This window comes from Lacerta agilis, chromosome 16 (genome assembly GCF_009819535.1).
Source record: "Lacerta agilis isolate rLacAgi1 chromosome 16, rLacAgi1.pri, whole genome shotgun sequence".
Classification (NCBI taxonomy): domain Eukaryota; kingdom Metazoa; phylum Chordata; class Lepidosauria; order Squamata; family Lacertidae; genus Lacerta; species Lacerta agilis.
In genome coordinates, this window is record NC_046327.1 from 17,083,379 (window position 1) to 17,099,967 (window position 16,589).

At 44.3% G+C, this 16,589-nt stretch overlaps 1 protein-coding gene across 3 annotated transcripts in view; it reads left to right on the forward strand.

Moving 5' to 3' along the window:
- ABCA1 (ATP binding cassette subfamily A member 1) overlaps positions 1-16,589 on the forward strand; it is a 104,621-nt gene that overhangs the window by 76,020 nt on the left and 12,012 nt on the right. For all 3 annotated transcript variants that reach the window (XM_033174022.1, XM_033174023.1, XM_033174024.1), the window contains 19 exons: positions 264-484; positions 1,584-1,656; positions 2,559-2,761; positions 3,563-3,611; positions 4,557-4,667; positions 5,686-5,834; positions 7,046-7,170; positions 7,817-7,915; positions 8,946-9,135; positions 9,791-9,885; positions 10,081-10,113; positions 11,234-11,339; positions 11,616-11,690; positions 11,936-12,105; positions 12,337-12,514; positions 13,204-13,319; positions 13,409-13,553; positions 14,314-14,437; positions 15,819-15,948. In XM_033174022.1, coding sequence (XP_033029913.1) covers positions 264-484; positions 1,584-1,656; positions 2,559-2,761; positions 3,563-3,611; positions 4,557-4,667; positions 5,686-5,834; positions 7,046-7,170; positions 7,817-7,915; positions 8,946-9,135; positions 9,791-9,885; positions 10,081-10,113; positions 11,234-11,339; positions 11,616-11,690; positions 11,936-12,105; positions 12,337-12,514; positions 13,204-13,319; positions 13,409-13,553; positions 14,314-14,437; positions 15,819-15,948 — 2,392 coding nt within the window. The remainder of the gene's footprint in view (positions 1-263; positions 485-1,583; positions 1,657-2,558; positions 2,762-3,562; positions 3,612-4,556; positions 4,668-5,685; positions 5,835-7,045; positions 7,171-7,816; positions 7,916-8,945; positions 9,136-9,790; positions 9,886-10,080; positions 10,114-11,233; positions 11,340-11,615; positions 11,691-11,935; positions 12,106-12,336; positions 12,515-13,203; positions 13,320-13,408; positions 13,554-14,313; positions 14,438-15,818; positions 15,949-16,589) is intronic.

Below are 16,589 nucleotides of genomic sequence, written 5' to 3' on the forward strand. Positions count from 1 at the left end.
TACAGAATTTTTATAACAAGTCCAAACTGGACAAGTTAGTGGAGATCTGCAACCAGATCCCTCATTTCTATAAGTGTCTCCTAAAGCAGCTTCAGCCACTCCACCTTCCCATAGTTGGATTGGGACTATGATGCTGTAGGGCTATGCTGTTTCCTTAATGTAAACCAGCTTTCCCTAAGCTGCCATTTGTTAGGAACAATATATGGGTGCACAGTCACTAAACCAGTCTGGTGTTTTTGGCTTCTTCTCTTCCTGGTTGTCAGGTCGCACCATCATTCTCTCCACGCACCATATGGACGAGGCGGACATCCTTGGAGACCGAATTGCTATCATTTCTCACGGCAAACTGTGCTGCGTTGGCTCTTCGCTGTTCCTGAAGAACCAGTTGGGGACTGGATATTATCTGACCTTAGTCAAGAAGGATGTGGATTCCTCACTGAGCTCCTACAGGAACAGTAGCAGCACCGTGTCTTACCTGAAAAAGGTACTGCTTTCAGAAGTGCTGTCAAGGGGAGAGGGGGAGGGGCGCAGTTTCCTGATTTCTTCTAGAAACAATGGGGAGATTTTGGGGCCCCTCAAGTCACATATCCTATTCCTTTAGCCCATAACCAGAAATAGTCTGTACAATAAAAAAGGTTCTAGATTCAGGTAGGTAGCCGTGTTGGTCTGATGCAGTCGGAACATATAAAAAAACAAAATAATTGTCCAGGAGCACCTTAGAGACCAACTAAGTTTGTTCTTGTGCAGTTTGTTCTTCATATACCTGCTTTCGTGTGCAGGTGTATGAAGAAGTGTGCATGCACACAAAAGCTTATACCAAGAACAAACTTAGTTGGTCTCTAAGGTGCTACTGGACAATTATTTTATTATTTTATATGTTTCAAATAAAAAAGGTAAAAGTAAAAAGGTAAAGGACCCCGGACGGTTAAGTCCAGTCAAAGGTGACAATGGGGTTGCGGCGCTCATCCCGCTTCAGGCCGAGGGAGCCGGCGTTTGTCCACAGACAGCTTTCTGGGTCATGTGGCCAGCATGACTAAACCGCTTCTGGCACAACGGGACACCGTGATGGAAACCAGAGCACACGGAAACACCGTTTACCTTCCAATTGCAGCGATACCTATTTATCTTCTTGCACTGGTGTGCTTTCGAACTGCTAGGTTGGCAGGAGCTGGGACAGAGCAACGGGAGCTCACCCCATCAAGGGGATTCGAACCACCAACCATCCGATCAACAAGCCCAAGAGGCTCAGTGGTTTAGACCACAGCGCCACTCGCGTTCCTATAGTCTGTACAAGCTGTTTGATCATAGCATGTAGTCATAGAAGGAACTCAGTTTATTGTAAATGGTTCTCCACACCCCATTTTCTCTTGAAGGCTAAGTGGAGATTTCAACTCTGGTCTCCCAGACCCACCTAGACTGACACTCTGACCACTGCACCACACGGGCTCCTTAGAAACATAATATCAGTGTCCCTTTTGTTTCTTGAGAATTGCATTTCCCCCCCCCCTCTCTCTCTTTTTAAAAAAACACCCTGACTTTGTTCAGATAAGAGATAATTGGACCGCCTTTTCTTTTCTCATTAGGATGACAGTGTGTCTCAGAGCAGTTCAGATGCTGGACTTGGCAGTGACCATGAAAGTGACACCTTGACAATAGGTAAGGGGTTTTAAAAGATAACAATACATTCAAGTTGTTTCTTGTGTCTCTGCCTTTTATAATTGTAAGTCACCAGAGTGGTGGTGGTGTTATTTTTAAAATTATTATTGAGATTCCTCCTCCTCCTCCTCCTCCCCTCTCTTTTTCATTTACCTTATATCTTCCACCATTCATTTTACTTTATTTTCGTAATGACATCTGTATACTTCTTAATCACAAAACCTCCAAGTGCCTTACATAAAATATACATTAAAATTATCGATAGAAGTCGAGAGTTAAAAACCAACTTAACAAAAAAATGAAATGAAAAGGAATAGTTTAAAAATACACATTTTAAAGATAAAACCACCCATTTAAATGCATGTCAACTTTACATATCTGGGCAGGCTTGGCTAAACAAAGTTTTTAGCACGTGCCTAAAACAGTACGGTGAAGTTACCTGCTGAATTTCAATGTGCAGGGAGTTTCAGAGGGTAAGTTCCGCTGTGCTAAAAGATGGGTTCCTTATGAGTGTATACTTCCAGTTACAGGTGGGTAGCTGTGTTGGTCTGCCATAGTCGAAACAAATAGAAAATTCTTTTCAGTAGCACCTTAGAGACCAACTGTGTTTGTTCTTGGTATGAGCTTTCATGTGTATGCATCTGAAGGTATCTGAAGAAGTGTGCATGAACACGAAAGCTCATACCAAGAACAAACACAGTTGGTCTCTAAGGTGCTACTGAAAAGAATTTTCTATTTTGTTTCGAGTGTATACTTGTAATCCTACATGCAGGAATGTTGCCCAGAGAAATGGATCAGAAATCCTCAAATATTTAAAAAAAAAAAAACCTGGTTTGCGATTAGTGTGATGGAGAGCAAACAGTCAGCAGTGGAGGAATTTGATGGTATCTTTGTCCTTCCAGATGTTTCTGCAATTTCTAATCTCATTATGAAGCATGTCCCTGAAGCCAGGCTGGTGGAAGATATTGGCCATGAGATAACTTACGTTCTGCCCTACGAAGCCGCTAAAGAGGGAGCTTTTGTGGAGCTGTTTCATGAGATTGATGACCGCCTCTCGGACCTTGGCATTTCCAGCTATGGCATCTCTGAGACGACTCTGGAAGAGGTATGTGAGCCATGCACTTCCTAATGAAGAAATAGCAGCAATTATTTTTTTCTTCTCTCTCTCTCTCTCTCTCTCTCTCTCTTAGTGGTGGTGGGGGAACAATTTGCTATCTAGTTCTCTTACGTTTGAAAAGAAGGGGGGACCAGGTTTCATCAAAGGTGTCTCTCTTTATAACACCTTTTGCTACCTTTCTAAGCCCAGTTATTCACTCTGAAATAACCACGTCCCAGATATTATTGAAGCATGCGTTAAGGGGAAGCTCAGCCTGGGATTTCCAAAAGCACACTATCGCCAAACGTGCAGCCGTCCGTAGAAGGAAAAGTTAGGTCTTTATGTTGAATAGTAAGATCAGAATCTAGGTTTAAATGAGAGCAGGGCTAAAGCTGGAATTGGCGAGAGAGGTTGTTTTAACAATTTTGGAAACGGTATCGGAGACCCTTTGTCCAGAATGTGTGGATGAATTTAGATTCCCACCAAGCCTGAGGAATAGCAGCAATTCTGGAGGCATGTGCTTTCTCTGAATATTCAGGCAAACCTCATCAAAAAGTCTGATTCCCTCACTTGCTGCCTGAAATTATTAATCCAGGTGAAACTTTGCCATGCGATTCTCCCAGTTGTATAAACCTGCCCTAAACTGAAAGCAGTTTATTGAGGTTCAGATGGCTCACCCCTCTGCATGTTCTGTTGGCAGTGTGCTCTAAAGTGGGAGGGAGGGAATTACAGAGATCTTTGGGGGAAAGTAGGTCCCATTGTGTGTCTGACAAAGGTGAGTGCAGTAATTTCAACATTTCTCCCTCGCAGATATTTCTCAAAGTGGCAGAGGAACATGGTGTGGATGCAGAGACCTCAGGTAAATATGATGTTGGCGGATCTGACTATTCAGTCCCCAATGTGGGGGCTGCCAAAATATATATATTTCTGCATGGCAGCACTTCATTTGTGTCCATCCTGTTTGCAATCCTTTTTTTAAAAAATGTTTTTTATTGGGAAATTTTCAGATATGCATTAAATATCTACCATTGTAGTCATACATTCATCGATTTCCCTCCTTCCTGTTCCATGGTTCTTTAAAATTTTCCCATAATTTCTGCATATTCTAAGAACAAAAAAAAATCCACTCTGCTGTTTGGCAGAGTGAGGCAGTCATCTCAGGCAGCTGCTTTTGAGTGTCATGAGAAAGCAGCAAATTATTGTTTGTTTTGCTTGATTTTTGTTGTGTATGAACTGCTAGGGAAAGGAAAGGTACTTGTGGGATTTTCTGCCTTGGGAATTGACCTGCTTTGACTGTGCACCTTAGCCTGTAGGGAGGGAGGACATTTGCTGCTTAACTTCAGGCAGCAAAATGTTTTGGGCCAGCCCTGACAAGCCCCAGGGGCTGGAGTTTGGATTGGGAACCGGTATGATGTTGTTGGACTCCAGCTCCCACCAGTCCCAGTCCACATTGCCAATGGCCAGGGATGATGGAAGTTGTAGTGAAGCAATCTTCAGGGAGGGAGTGGCGGCACAGGTTCCCTTGGCGTGGAGAGATGTGCCTCTCTCTCCCTCTATTTCAACTCTCAGTTTTGAACCAAACCTGCATTCATCTCATAACACTTTGCATTTCCCTTGCAACTTGAAGAATGTGCGTGCTACTTCCTAGAAGCTGCATTTCATCTGGGGTTCTTGCTACTGAGAAAAGACTTCCTGCTGCAACAGTTCATTAGTGTCACTTCTCTAGTTAGGGTAGAAGAAGATGGAGCCAGCTGAACATTTCTGGTGAAACTCAGTAAGCTAACTCTCGAGCTTTCCCTTTCAGATGGCACGTTACCAGCCAGAAGAAACCGAGTCTTTGGAGACAGGCAAAGCTGCCTCCGTCCATTCACAGAAGATGATGCTTTTGACCCCAATGATTCCGACGTGGACCCAGGTAAAAGATGAAAAGGGTCCCTGTGTGTTTCATGGAGCCAGGCAGATGGGGGCTACTTCAACCCAGAGTGTGTAGCAGGAAATCCAGAGCTAGAGGGACAATGCCACCCCCCAGCAGATGGCTCTCCAACCTCTGCTTCAAAACTCCAGGAAGGGAGAGCCCACAACTGGTCTCCCTTTACTGAAGTATAATACGGCACACTGCATTTAAAGGGTGAAACAGAGTTGCCGATAGGGTAAGGCAGGCCTGTCCAACCGGTTGATCACGGGCTGTCCCTGGTCGATCCTGGTCAATCGCGTGATCTCCAGCGATCGACCCCCCCCCCTAAAAAAAGCTCAACAACCTTGGTCAATCCAATGGGTAGATCACTGCCAGTTTATTTATAGTGGAAGTAGATTTCTTGGAAGTTGGACATCCCTGGGCTAAGGCATGATGTACACCCTACATGTTAATCACCCGATGGCCATGTTTCAGGTGAAGACTTGCATGGCTTGACAAGCCATCAGACTGAATCATCAAGTGAAGAGTAGCCAAGTGTTTTCCATGCATGTGTGAGCCAGCTCTTAGTCCCAAATACAGCCCAAGCCAGCCAACAGCGCCCTATAAAACCTCTAGCCAAGTGTGACAATGGACCGAGAAGAGCAGTCCCCAACGCCTTATCTCTGGAGGTTTATAACTGCAAGTTCAACATCCCATAAATGTAGGCCAGCCAAACTGCATTATGGATCCACGTACAGGCCTGTTAGCTATATCAGCGAGGGTTTCTCTGTTGCGTGCCTGCCAGCATTTTCCTTCAGCTACATCAAAGGCAGGAGGAGCTGGCATGCCTTCAACCTCAAAAAGCTGTTAGAACATTTGGCTGATGATGTAATACATTTCTCCCTGCTTAAATATTCATACTGGTTCTTGCATTTGATGAATGTGTTAAATCAGAGAATTTAACATCCTGCCTAGGGGAGATTGCTTGGCTTAGGTGAGAGGGGTGAGTGTCTCATGACCTGCAATTGTTTGCCTGCAGAATCTCGAGAGACCGACCTGCTGAGTGGGATGGATGGCAAAGGATCCAGCCAGATAAAGGGCTGGAAGCTGATGCAGCAGCAGTTTGTAGCTCTCCTCTGGAAGAGGCTGCTGATTGCCAAACGCAGCAGGAAAGGTTTCTTTGCCCAGGTGAGGTGGGGTCTGCCTGCTACAAAGTGGGGCGGGTGGGTTGCATTTTATTGGTTTCTCAAAAACATTTCCCTCGCGTTTCATAAATGCACCGCTTGAGACAGATTCTGTTAATATAAGGCTAAAGGAGGTTGATCTCCAGCATAACATTCTGACAGGAGGTGGCACCTGTTCACCAACAAACCTGGGGTTAGCACCAATAACGAAATTACCATCTTACTTATCTTCTATTTCTGTGGCGGCGCATAGGTATGCCTTTATCAAGGCCAGATTCAATGCCTTTCCTTCTAATGTCATGGGCAACAGACTCTCAAATGGCCAGATCTCATTGCTATGCGACTGTAATAGTGGTTCCGTAGAAACATTACAGCATATACTTTTTTCCTGCCCAGCTTATTCGGCAGCCCGGTCTAGACTTCTGTCCCCACTTCTGATAGGACAGGCTGATAGAACCCAGGAGGCTAAATTAATTCATTTATTGAATGATGAGGAACCGAGTAGATCTCTTACAGTCGCTAGATTTTTGATAAATGTCCTATCCCAGAAAAAGAGAAATGGGTCACTGCATAGTTTCGATACTTTAACTAATACTAAGTATCATTAAGAAGAAATTAAGTTATTAATCAACTCTTAAATTAAGTTTTAGCTGAATCCCTATGCTGTATATGTATTAACTAAATTGAGGTAAAATGTTGTTCTTGATGGGTTGCTAGATTTGATATTGTTTAAATTGCAGTCTTGCTGCCTCGTTTTTTTTTAATTGTCTTACGTCAAGTTGTTTTAAATTCTATGTTTCGTTCGTTTGTCTGATTTGTTCTTGATATGGGCCAATGGCCGTAATAAATTTTACTTACTTACTTACTATTCTGTCTCACAGGCAAGTTTGCACCCAGGTTGTTTTTGGAATTTGATAGAATCTGGTTAGCTGACATTCAATAGCAGCTAGCAGACTTGAAACAGCAGAACTGATACGAACACCCGTTTATCCAATCTAAGCAGGCTAATTTTGATAGTGAGTTTCATTTGTCATCGTTACCGCCAGAGGGCAGTGCGGTTAAATAAGTCTTCAGTTCAGTGATCAAGTTGACACAACTGTTGGTGTCAAGGTTTTAGAAGTGGGAAGAACTGAGTGTGAGCGTGAGGGGGCATTCTTATTTCTCAGGACATTTGATGTGAATGACTCTTCCCTCTCCCCACTTAATAATTTTCAGATTGTTCTCCCAGCGGTCTTCGTCTGCATTGCTCTTATATTCAGTTTGATTGTGCCTCCCTTTGGTAAATACCCCAGCTTGGAGTTGCAACCATGGATGTATGATAAGCAGTACACATTTATCAGGTACGTTTCAAACTGTGCAACGGAGGTGGGAGGGAAGATAGAAGTAAAATGCGAAATGTGCAATGAGAACACCAGCTGGCTTTTTGTTGTTATTACCCAGCCTTCCTGCCCAAATAAAATTTGTGCATTCCAAACAACAAAAGTACTAACAATAAGGCACAGCTACTGTTGCTTTACCCATGTGGCGCTGTGGGTTAAACCACAGAGCCTAAGGCTTGCTGATCAGAAGGTCGGCGGTTCGAATCCCTGCCACAGGGTTGCTCGGTCCCTGCTCCTGCCCACCTAGCAGTTCGCAAACACGTCAAAGTGCAAGTAGATAAATAGGTACCACTCCAGCGGGAAGGTAAACAGCGTTTCCGTGCGCTGCTCTGGTTCGCCAGAAGCGGCTTTGTCATGCTGGCCACATGACCCGGAAGCTGTCTGCGGACAAACGCCGGCTCCCTCGGCCTATAGAGTGAGATGAGCGCCACAACCCCAGAGTCGGACATGACTGGACCTGATGGTCAGGGGTCCCTTTACCTTACTGTTTCTTGAAGCGAAGACTTCATCTCCCTGAGCGCTTCTCTCTTCCTATGCCTCAGTGTGTTGGTTGCTTTCTTGGCCTGCATTGTAGTTCAGGCCCCTAATGGTGTCTTTGATCCCATAGCAATGATGCTCCAGAAGACACAGGAACCCAGAAGCTTTTGGATGCTCTCCTCAACAAACCTGGTTTCGGTACCCGCTGCATGGAAGGATATTCCATTCCGTAAGTGGAACCTTTGCAAAAACCTTGTGGAAAGCGGGGGTTGCAGGTGGAGGTGAAGTCAGCTCTCTTTCCTTAATGCCTCTCTTTGAAGTTATTGTCAAGGCTGCGTGGGTGTATATCTTGACTCTGTGGGAGCTGTCGAAGGTTGACTGCAGAATGCAGCTTATAAAAAAGATCTCTGTTTGCGACTTTAGCCTATCGGTTACAATATGTCGGGAAGTGCATGCTGTGGGGAAATCCTGATAAAATCTCAGCAGCCCAGAGAAGTCGCTAAATAGGGTCCGATCTACACTCGTCATTTACAACATTAAAAATGGCATCATTAAAATGTGACACCAGAGGGCGCTTCAGAGCAGCAAGCCACCAGCAATGGAAAACTGCCATTAAGAGTTATAGAACGTTCTGTTAACAATGTTTAGAAGATCAATATAGATCCAGCCTAGGTTTCCAGTATTTTAAAGTGCAGCTTCAGTGCCCTGTCCCTTCTGGGCACTCATCACATCACAGCATCGTAACTATCACTTGAAGCATCAAATTGTTCCAGAAGTTATACGTTTGGTGAACCGTAACAACAACAATTATTATTACAGTGGTACCTCGGGTTACGGACCCGATCTGTTCCAGGGTGCTGTTCGCACCTCGAAAAGTCAGCGACCCAAGCGACGTTTTTGCGCATGCGCGAAAGCGTGATATTACGCTTCTGCGCATGCTCAAACCACGCAGAACGCTTCTGCGCATGCTCGCCGGGGGAAACCCGGAAGTAAACAATTCTGGGTTTGCCATGTCCGGAACCCGAAAAAAGCAACCCGAAGTGAATGTTAACACGAGGTATGACTGTATATCCCATTTCCTCTCAACCGTAATCTGCTTAAAGTGCAATTTAGAAGTGGGACAGATGAACTGACCACAACAGCTGCTAGTGCATAGCAGGTGACAAAGACAACAGCGGTCCTTAACCCTGCCAATCTGGACGATCTGATTTCTGAAACACTTTGATGCTGTTCTGACTCTTCTGCCTTTTTTTGTGCAGGAATACTCCTTGCTCAGTAGGCGAAGAGGAGTGGACCACTGATCCTGTGCCTGAGGAACTGATGGAAATCTTCCGGAATGGCAATTGGACTATGGAGAACCCCTCCCCATCTTGCATCTGTAGCAACGAGACGGTGAAGAAGATGCTCCCAGTATGCCCCGCAGCAGCTGGTGGCCTGCCTCCTCCCCAGGTAAAAAATACTTTGGTTACTTTGGCATGTAGAAAAGGCTAGGTACGGTGTTTTTTTTGTGTGCAAGGTTACATATGCTTTTTTTATGTACAATTGTAAGCCGCTCTGGGATTTTTAAAAAATAAATAAATAAATTAGCAGCATATAGATTTTTTTTATAAACAAATAATAAAATAAACACTTTCTGCCTACACTTAACAAAGCACACCAGGCAACTCAAAACATCCAACGATGATAATAATGAAGTACAACATATATTTATATATTCAAGCATAACATTTTATATTCTGAATAAAAGAGGTTTTTATAACTAGTCAAAACACTCTCACCGGATCCTGTATGACTCCAGAGGAAAGGATCAGCCTCTGTAAGTGCAGCAAGAACTGAACCTTCCTGTGGGTACCTAACAATATTATTGTTTTTTTAGATATGCCATTGTGCCCTTGTCCAATCCTCTCATTATGGCTATATCTTGTTTTACCAGCCATGAGCTGATTAAATTCCATCAGGTTTCCGCACAAAAGCTCTATGTTTCTTCATAGCATTAGATTTCAGGTAGACCAAATGAATGACATACAGCATTCGAGGTATTTCATAGCCGATAAAACCCTTGATTTATCTTTTGGGTTTCTTCTTTCCCCCGCATTGGCCACAGAGAGTACTGAACACTACAGATATCCTGCAAAACCTGACAGGCCGCAACATTTCTGATTACCTGGTGAAGACCTATGCACAGATCATCGGGAAAAGGTACCTGATGTGCAGTATGCTTTAACAACATGATGTCCTCCCAGTTGTTTTTGGACTCCATCTCCAATCACCCCAGCCTGTCAGGGAAGATGGAAGTTGTAGTCCGAGAACATCTGGAAGTTGCAGGTTTACCCCTGCTTTACTTCATTGTGTCCAGCGTAACAAACCCTCTTTCTCTTCTTTTTGCATCCACAGTTTGAACTATAAGTTTTGGGTGAATGAATTCAGGTAAATACACCTTTCTTTTTTGTATTTTTTTAATTGGCGAGGCTTGTTCATCCCCTCCTGCTTCTAGTTTCAGAACGATAGGAACTCCCGAAATACATTTGCAGTATTAGATCATTCTTTTTACCCAGTAATTATTCACTCAGTGTATCTGACCACGGGGAGATAATGTGACTCGCAGGCATGTATGAAATGCTAACTTTGCATGTGGACATGCAAGTGGCAATATTGTTCAGATAATATTGGGAGTTCAAGTCCATTCTCAGCCAACATTGAGGATATTCATACAAACCTGGAATGTGTGAAACTGTTACTAGCATAAGTCATTATGGATACCTTGCATACCGGAAAAATGATGGTGGTGTTCTGTTTTGTTGGGTATCCCATATTGGCAATAGTGGAGCCATTCATGGAAGGGAAAAGAGCACAGGAAGAGCTCTGCTGGATCAGACCAGAGGCCTATCTAGTCCAGCATCCTGTTTTCACAGGAGAAGCCTATGTGAAGCCCACAAGCCGGAAATGAGCATAACAGTGCTGTCTGCAATAGGGAATGTCCAAGCAGGACAGGGTGCAGCAACAGAAGGGGGGAAGCAACAACTCTGTGGGGAAAGGGATGGGAAGCAGACACAAGTAAGAGAAAAGACAAAATTGTGCTTTAACTGTACAGTGGTACCTTGGTTCTCAAACTTAATCCGTTCTGGAGGTCTGTTCCAAAACCAAGGTGCGCTTTCCCATAGAAAGTAATGCAAAACAGATTAATCCATTCCAGACTTTTAAAAACAACCCCTAAAACAGCAATTTAACATGAATTTTACCATCTTAGGAGACCAAAGTGATCTACCCAAAATGGGGTAGATCACTGCCAGTCTTTAACTCTGTGAGTAGATCACAGTCTCTTGGGAGTTGCCCCCCCCCCCCCCGTGTACGTTATTATTTTATTATCTCAGTCAGTGTGAGGCTCCAGAGAGCTGTGCATCCCAACAATTTAATTTCTTTTTCTTGAGCAGCAGACCAGAATTGCAAACCCGAAATTGCTGACAAGAAAAGCAAAAGTCTCTTAATGGAGTGGGAAGACTCATATACACAAACCATAAAAATCAATCTGGTTTTAATGTGTTCCTAGGTATGGTGGCTTTTCATTGGGAGCCAGTAGCTCTCTTGTGCTCCCTCGCCGTGAAGAAGTTAACGAAGCAATCAAGCAAGTGAAGAAAATCTTGGAAATAGCCAAGGTAAACAGAGCAGAGATTTCTATGCGAAAATAAATGGCTTGGGCCTTGCTACTTCATTTGGAATGTAGGTTGTCTTTTGGGAAAGGGCAGGAAGGAATTCTAAAACAGCTGAACAGTGCAAACTTTGGTACCCAAGATTGCAATTCTATAACAACTTACCTGGGAGTAAGCCCCAGTGAATTTGAGGGTATTTCTGAGTATACTTGTGTAGGATTGTGTCCCCCCCCACCCCACAAGCATATTCCAATTCATGTTCTTTGTTATTATTCCTTTTAGGGGGGCTCTGGAGAACGTTTCCTTAACAGCCTGTCGAGCTTCATGAAGGGCATGGACACAAATGATAATGTAAAGGTAATTCCACCTGCTCGTTCTGTATCCTGGTAGCCCAGGGGCAAGTTGTTCTTGAATGTCCACAGAGGCTTCTCTCAAAGTTGTAACAGCTAAAGCACTTGATAATAAAATAAAATTGAAGGCATACTTCACTGAGACACCCAGAAGCCTTTCCTCTTACTATGTTTGAAACTGACCTGGTAAGAGAAAAGGCCAAATTCGCTTCTGCGTTACTCTTCGTTAATTCCACTGTGTGCCCTTTCCAGGTGTGGTTCAACAACAAAGGCTGGCACGCCATCAGCGCCTTTCTCAACATGATGAACAATGCCATTCTGCGCGCCAACCTGCAAGAGGGAGAGAACCCCAGCGCTTACGGCATCACGGCCTTCAACCACCCTCTGAACCTCACCAAGCAGCAGCTCTCTGAAGTCGCCTTGTACGTCCCGGATGCGGGTGGATGCGGAGAGGATAAGGGGAGAAGGGGAAATTAAACAGGAGAGTTAGGTCCAGTTTCTGCTTCTGCGGTTACAGGGCGTGGTAGAAACTGGCCTGTTTCCATGGGTACTCCTAACCAAGGATATAGCTGAGCAATGGGTTATGGTGGGTGCACCCGGTCAAATCTACAAGCTCATTTCTCACCCTCTCTTGAAATTTTGTCTTTGCTCAGGATGACGACATCGGTGGATGTTTTGGTCTCCATCTGCGTCATCTTTGCCATGTCCTTTGTCCCGGCCAGCTTTGTGGTTTTCTTGATCCAGGAGCGTGTCACCAAGGCCAAGCACTTGCAGTTCATCTGTGGCGTGAAGCCAGTGACCTACTGGCTGGCCAATTTTGTGTGGGATATGGTAAGACTATATATGTTTCTGCAGTATCTCTCCCCCCCCCCACACACTTACTTTTGTCTTTAGAGAGAGAACATATTCTATCAAAGAGTGAATCTGAAGTGTGTATTGCATGCCTATCCCCGCACTCTGACCTGCTAAGAGAGTAATATAGGCATCATAAAGTCTTATGAGAGCCAGTGTGGTGTAGTGGTTAAGAGCAGTAGACTCGTAATCTGGGGAACCGGGTTCGTGTCTCCACTCCTCCACATGCAGCTGCTGGGTGACCTTGGGCTAGTCACACTTCTTTGAAGTCTCTCAGCCCCACTCACCTCACAGAGTGTTTGTTGTGGGGGAGGAAGGGAAAGGAGAATGTTAGCCGCTTTGAGACTCCTTCGGGTAGTGATAAAGCGGGATATCAAATCCAAACTCCTCTTCTTCTTCTTCTTATCAGGCTTCCTTCCCTTTTCTGTCAATCTACCTGACAGTGTTGTGCAAAGGAGGAGAGAGAATTCTGCTTCTTGCACCATCTTTGTCTCACTGCGGTTGCAATCCAGAGAAACTCAGTTTTGTCCGTTGCTTGACTTTAGGGTTGCTTTCTATGATAGTGGGGAAAACCCTACACTGTCTAACATTTAATATTATGGTCATTTGAATCCTTTAAGCTGCAGCTATTGTGATTGCATTTTCCTTTCTCTCTTTTCAACTCGCAGTGCAACTATGTAGTTCCAGCCACCTTGGTCATCATCATCTTCATTGGCTTCCAACAGAAATCCTACGTGTCCTCAAGTAACCTTCCTGTGCTGGCTCTTCTCCTCCTGCTCTATGGGTAAGGGAGGTCCTCTCGGCTCAGGTGCTGACGACCGATCGAGATGTAGGAATGGGGTTCCTTAATGTCACATCCTTTCTGTTTCCCAGGTGGTCCATAACGCCTCTCATGTACCCGGCATCCTTTGTGTTCAAGATCCCCAGCACGGCATACGTGGTGCTCACCAGCGTGAACCTCTTCATTGGTATTAACGGGAGTGTCGCCACTTTTGTCCTCGAGCTTTTCACCAGCAATGTGAGTTCTCGGCGGTCACAACCAGCATGGCACACTGCTTTGCTGTTTGCTGCACTTTATTTTTTAATTTTTTAAAAGATTGTGTGACATCTGAACCAGATCAGGTTCTGTTTCAGAGTTCAACACTGGAAGGTACCGGTCCGTTTGGATTGAGCACAGTGGACCAATTTGCATGTCGCAATAAGCCAAGCAGCACGCTAGTGAACACCGCCCAGTTGCTCTGCCTTGCCCCTGTCCTTGCACAAACAAGAGCAACAAGCCATGCAGCTTGTGTTGTTGTTATGTCCAAACTGGGATTTTGATTTGTTTCTTCTGAAAAAAAAGCCCAAGTTTGAACCTGGCATGTTCAGGAAAAACAAAGCACAACCCTGATTCGGATGTAGCAGCAAGCCAAGACTTGATGGTTTATTGCTTCTATCAGTAGAAAAGTAGAGCTTCAGGGCTGCATGCACTGGCACCCTGTTCGCTCACGGTAAGCCATTAATTTTGGCTACAATAATGCGACATTGCCCTTAAATCTGCTACATTTTTAACCCAAAACCAACCTGAATTCTTTTATGCCAAAGAAATAAGTCCTCGAATCATTTTCGAAAATCTCAAAATCATTTTAGTCTTAATTTCAGTGGGTGCATGCTTAACTCTTATCTGGAGAAGTTCTCGTGAGTTTTTTCCATTCTCTGCCTCTTGATAGCTGTCCCTTTTTTGTTGTTGTTTTTGTAAATTTCCAAGCAACTGACTGCCACTGATTTTGTGTCTTTAGAAGTTGACAGACATCAATGACATCCTGAAGTCAGTATTCCTCATCTTCCCCCATTTCTGCCTTGGCCGGGGCCTGATTGACATGGTGAAAAACCAAGCTATGGCAGATGCCCTAGAAAGATTTGGTAAGTGAGATGTTGGCCTAGTGGCATCGTCCTAGATTGTGGAGACTTGGGCTGAAAGGCACTGTTGGGACCATACTCTGAAACCAAACAACCCACATTTTGCATTGAGAAAACTAAGTTTTACAACCTGTATAAAGTATGTAAATTAAGTGCATTTGTGTATTATATTGCAATTCTTAACCATTTTACACAATGTAGAGGGAGGCCAAAATAATTATGTTCTTCTCCACCCCAAGCATTGGAAAACTTAATTGGCCACCTGTTTGGCTTCAGATATTTCAGCAGCCTTTACTCAACATAGTTCCAGGCATAACTTTGCAACCATTTGGGATAGGAATGTGCTTTCAAAAGTACTGTTTGTCGTCAGGAAGATCAGAATATGAGATCCAATTTGCATGCAACCAATCTTTTAGGTGTTCATTCTAAGATGCTTTAATGTATGGGTAACAAGCGGCAACAAATTCACATTTTTGTATCATGTTTACAATCTGGGGGTGGGGGGAGGATTGACTCTTAGATCAGAAGTAAACTCAGGGGTTTCCTGTGCAGTGTGTGGGGGAAATCCTTGGTAATTTGCAGATTACTAAAATCAGCATTAGAACATCTCGGGTGCTAGCCATCAGGTTTGCTGAGTGTTTAAATTGTCAAAACAAAATAAAAAATAAAAAAAATCCTTCCAGTAGCACCAAGTTTGTTCTTGGTATGAGCTTTCGTGTGCATGCGCACTTCTTCAGATACACTGAAATAGAAGTCACCAGACCCTTATATATAGTGAGAGAGTGAGGAGGGGTATTACTCGGAAGGGTGGTGGGAATGGGTGATTGGCTGATGGGTGTGGAAAACCTGTTGATGACTGTTAACGACTGCAATTGGTCTTACAGGAAAAAGCAAGGGGTGAGATGGCTAAAGATAGCTTTGTCATGTATAATGAGATAAGAATCCAATGTCTTTGTTCAGACCAGGTCTCTCTGTGGTTTTGAGTCTGGTAATGAGTTGCAATTCAGCAACTTCTCTTTCCAGTCTATTTCTGAAATTCCTTTGTATTAAGACAGCTACTTTGAGATCTTGTATAGAATGTCCTGGGAGATTGAAGTGTTCTCCTACTGGTTTCTCTTGTCTTGTGATTCCTGATATCAGATTTATGTCCATTTATCCTTTGGCGTAGGGCTTGGCCTGTTTGTCCAATATAGAGAGCTGAAGGGCACTGTTGGCATTTGTTTAAATTGTGTCTCTGTTGCGATAAACATCTGACGTATATTAAAGATCAGCACAGTATGCGTTGCTCTTAGATACGAGCTTGCTGCATACAGCGTTGTAATAGGGGGGCTTCCTAGAGGTCTGATAGGACAGTTGGGTGACAGCCTCTGCTCTTCCCCATTAGGCGAGAACCGCTTTGTGTCTCCTCTCTCCTGGGACCTGGTGGGAAGGAATCTTTTCGCCATGGCTGTGGAAGGAGTCGTCTTCTTCCTCATCACTGTGCTTATCCAGTACAGGTTCTTTATCAAATCCAGGTAAAATGGCCTTTGTGTGAGAATGAACACCCATCCTGGGGAAAGGCATATGCATATTTTGAGGATCCAAATAATTGGGGTGGGGGTGGGGGAGAGCGGCCAAGACAAGCGTCTCTACCACCCCTCCCCCCCAGTAAGTGAAGTCAGAAAAGAGGAAACACAAGGGAGCAATGATAGCATCAGAAACCCATGCTTCATTCATTCATTCATTCATAGCATTTTATCCCACTCCTCAGCCAAAAACAAACTCCCCGAGCTGCCTACAAATGTTAAAGGTCCACACCTTAAAATGTAAGGTGTGAAGTGGCTCGCGGAATTGTGTTTTAATTTCCAGGATGTGCTGGGAGCTGGCCATTAGCTAAAGAATGAGTTTCAACCTTAGTTAAAGGTAAAGGGTAAAGGGACCCCTGACCGTTAGGTCCAGTCGCGGACGACTCTGGGGTTGCATGCTCATCTCGCTCTATAGGCCAAGGGATCTGGCGTTTGTCTGCAGACAGTTTTCCCAGGTCATGTGGCCAGCATGACTTAAGCCACTTCTGGCGAACCAGAGCAGCACACGGAAACGCCATTTACCTTCCCGCCGGAGCAGTACCTATTTATCTACTTGCACTTTGACGTGCTTTCGAACTGCTAGGTTGGCA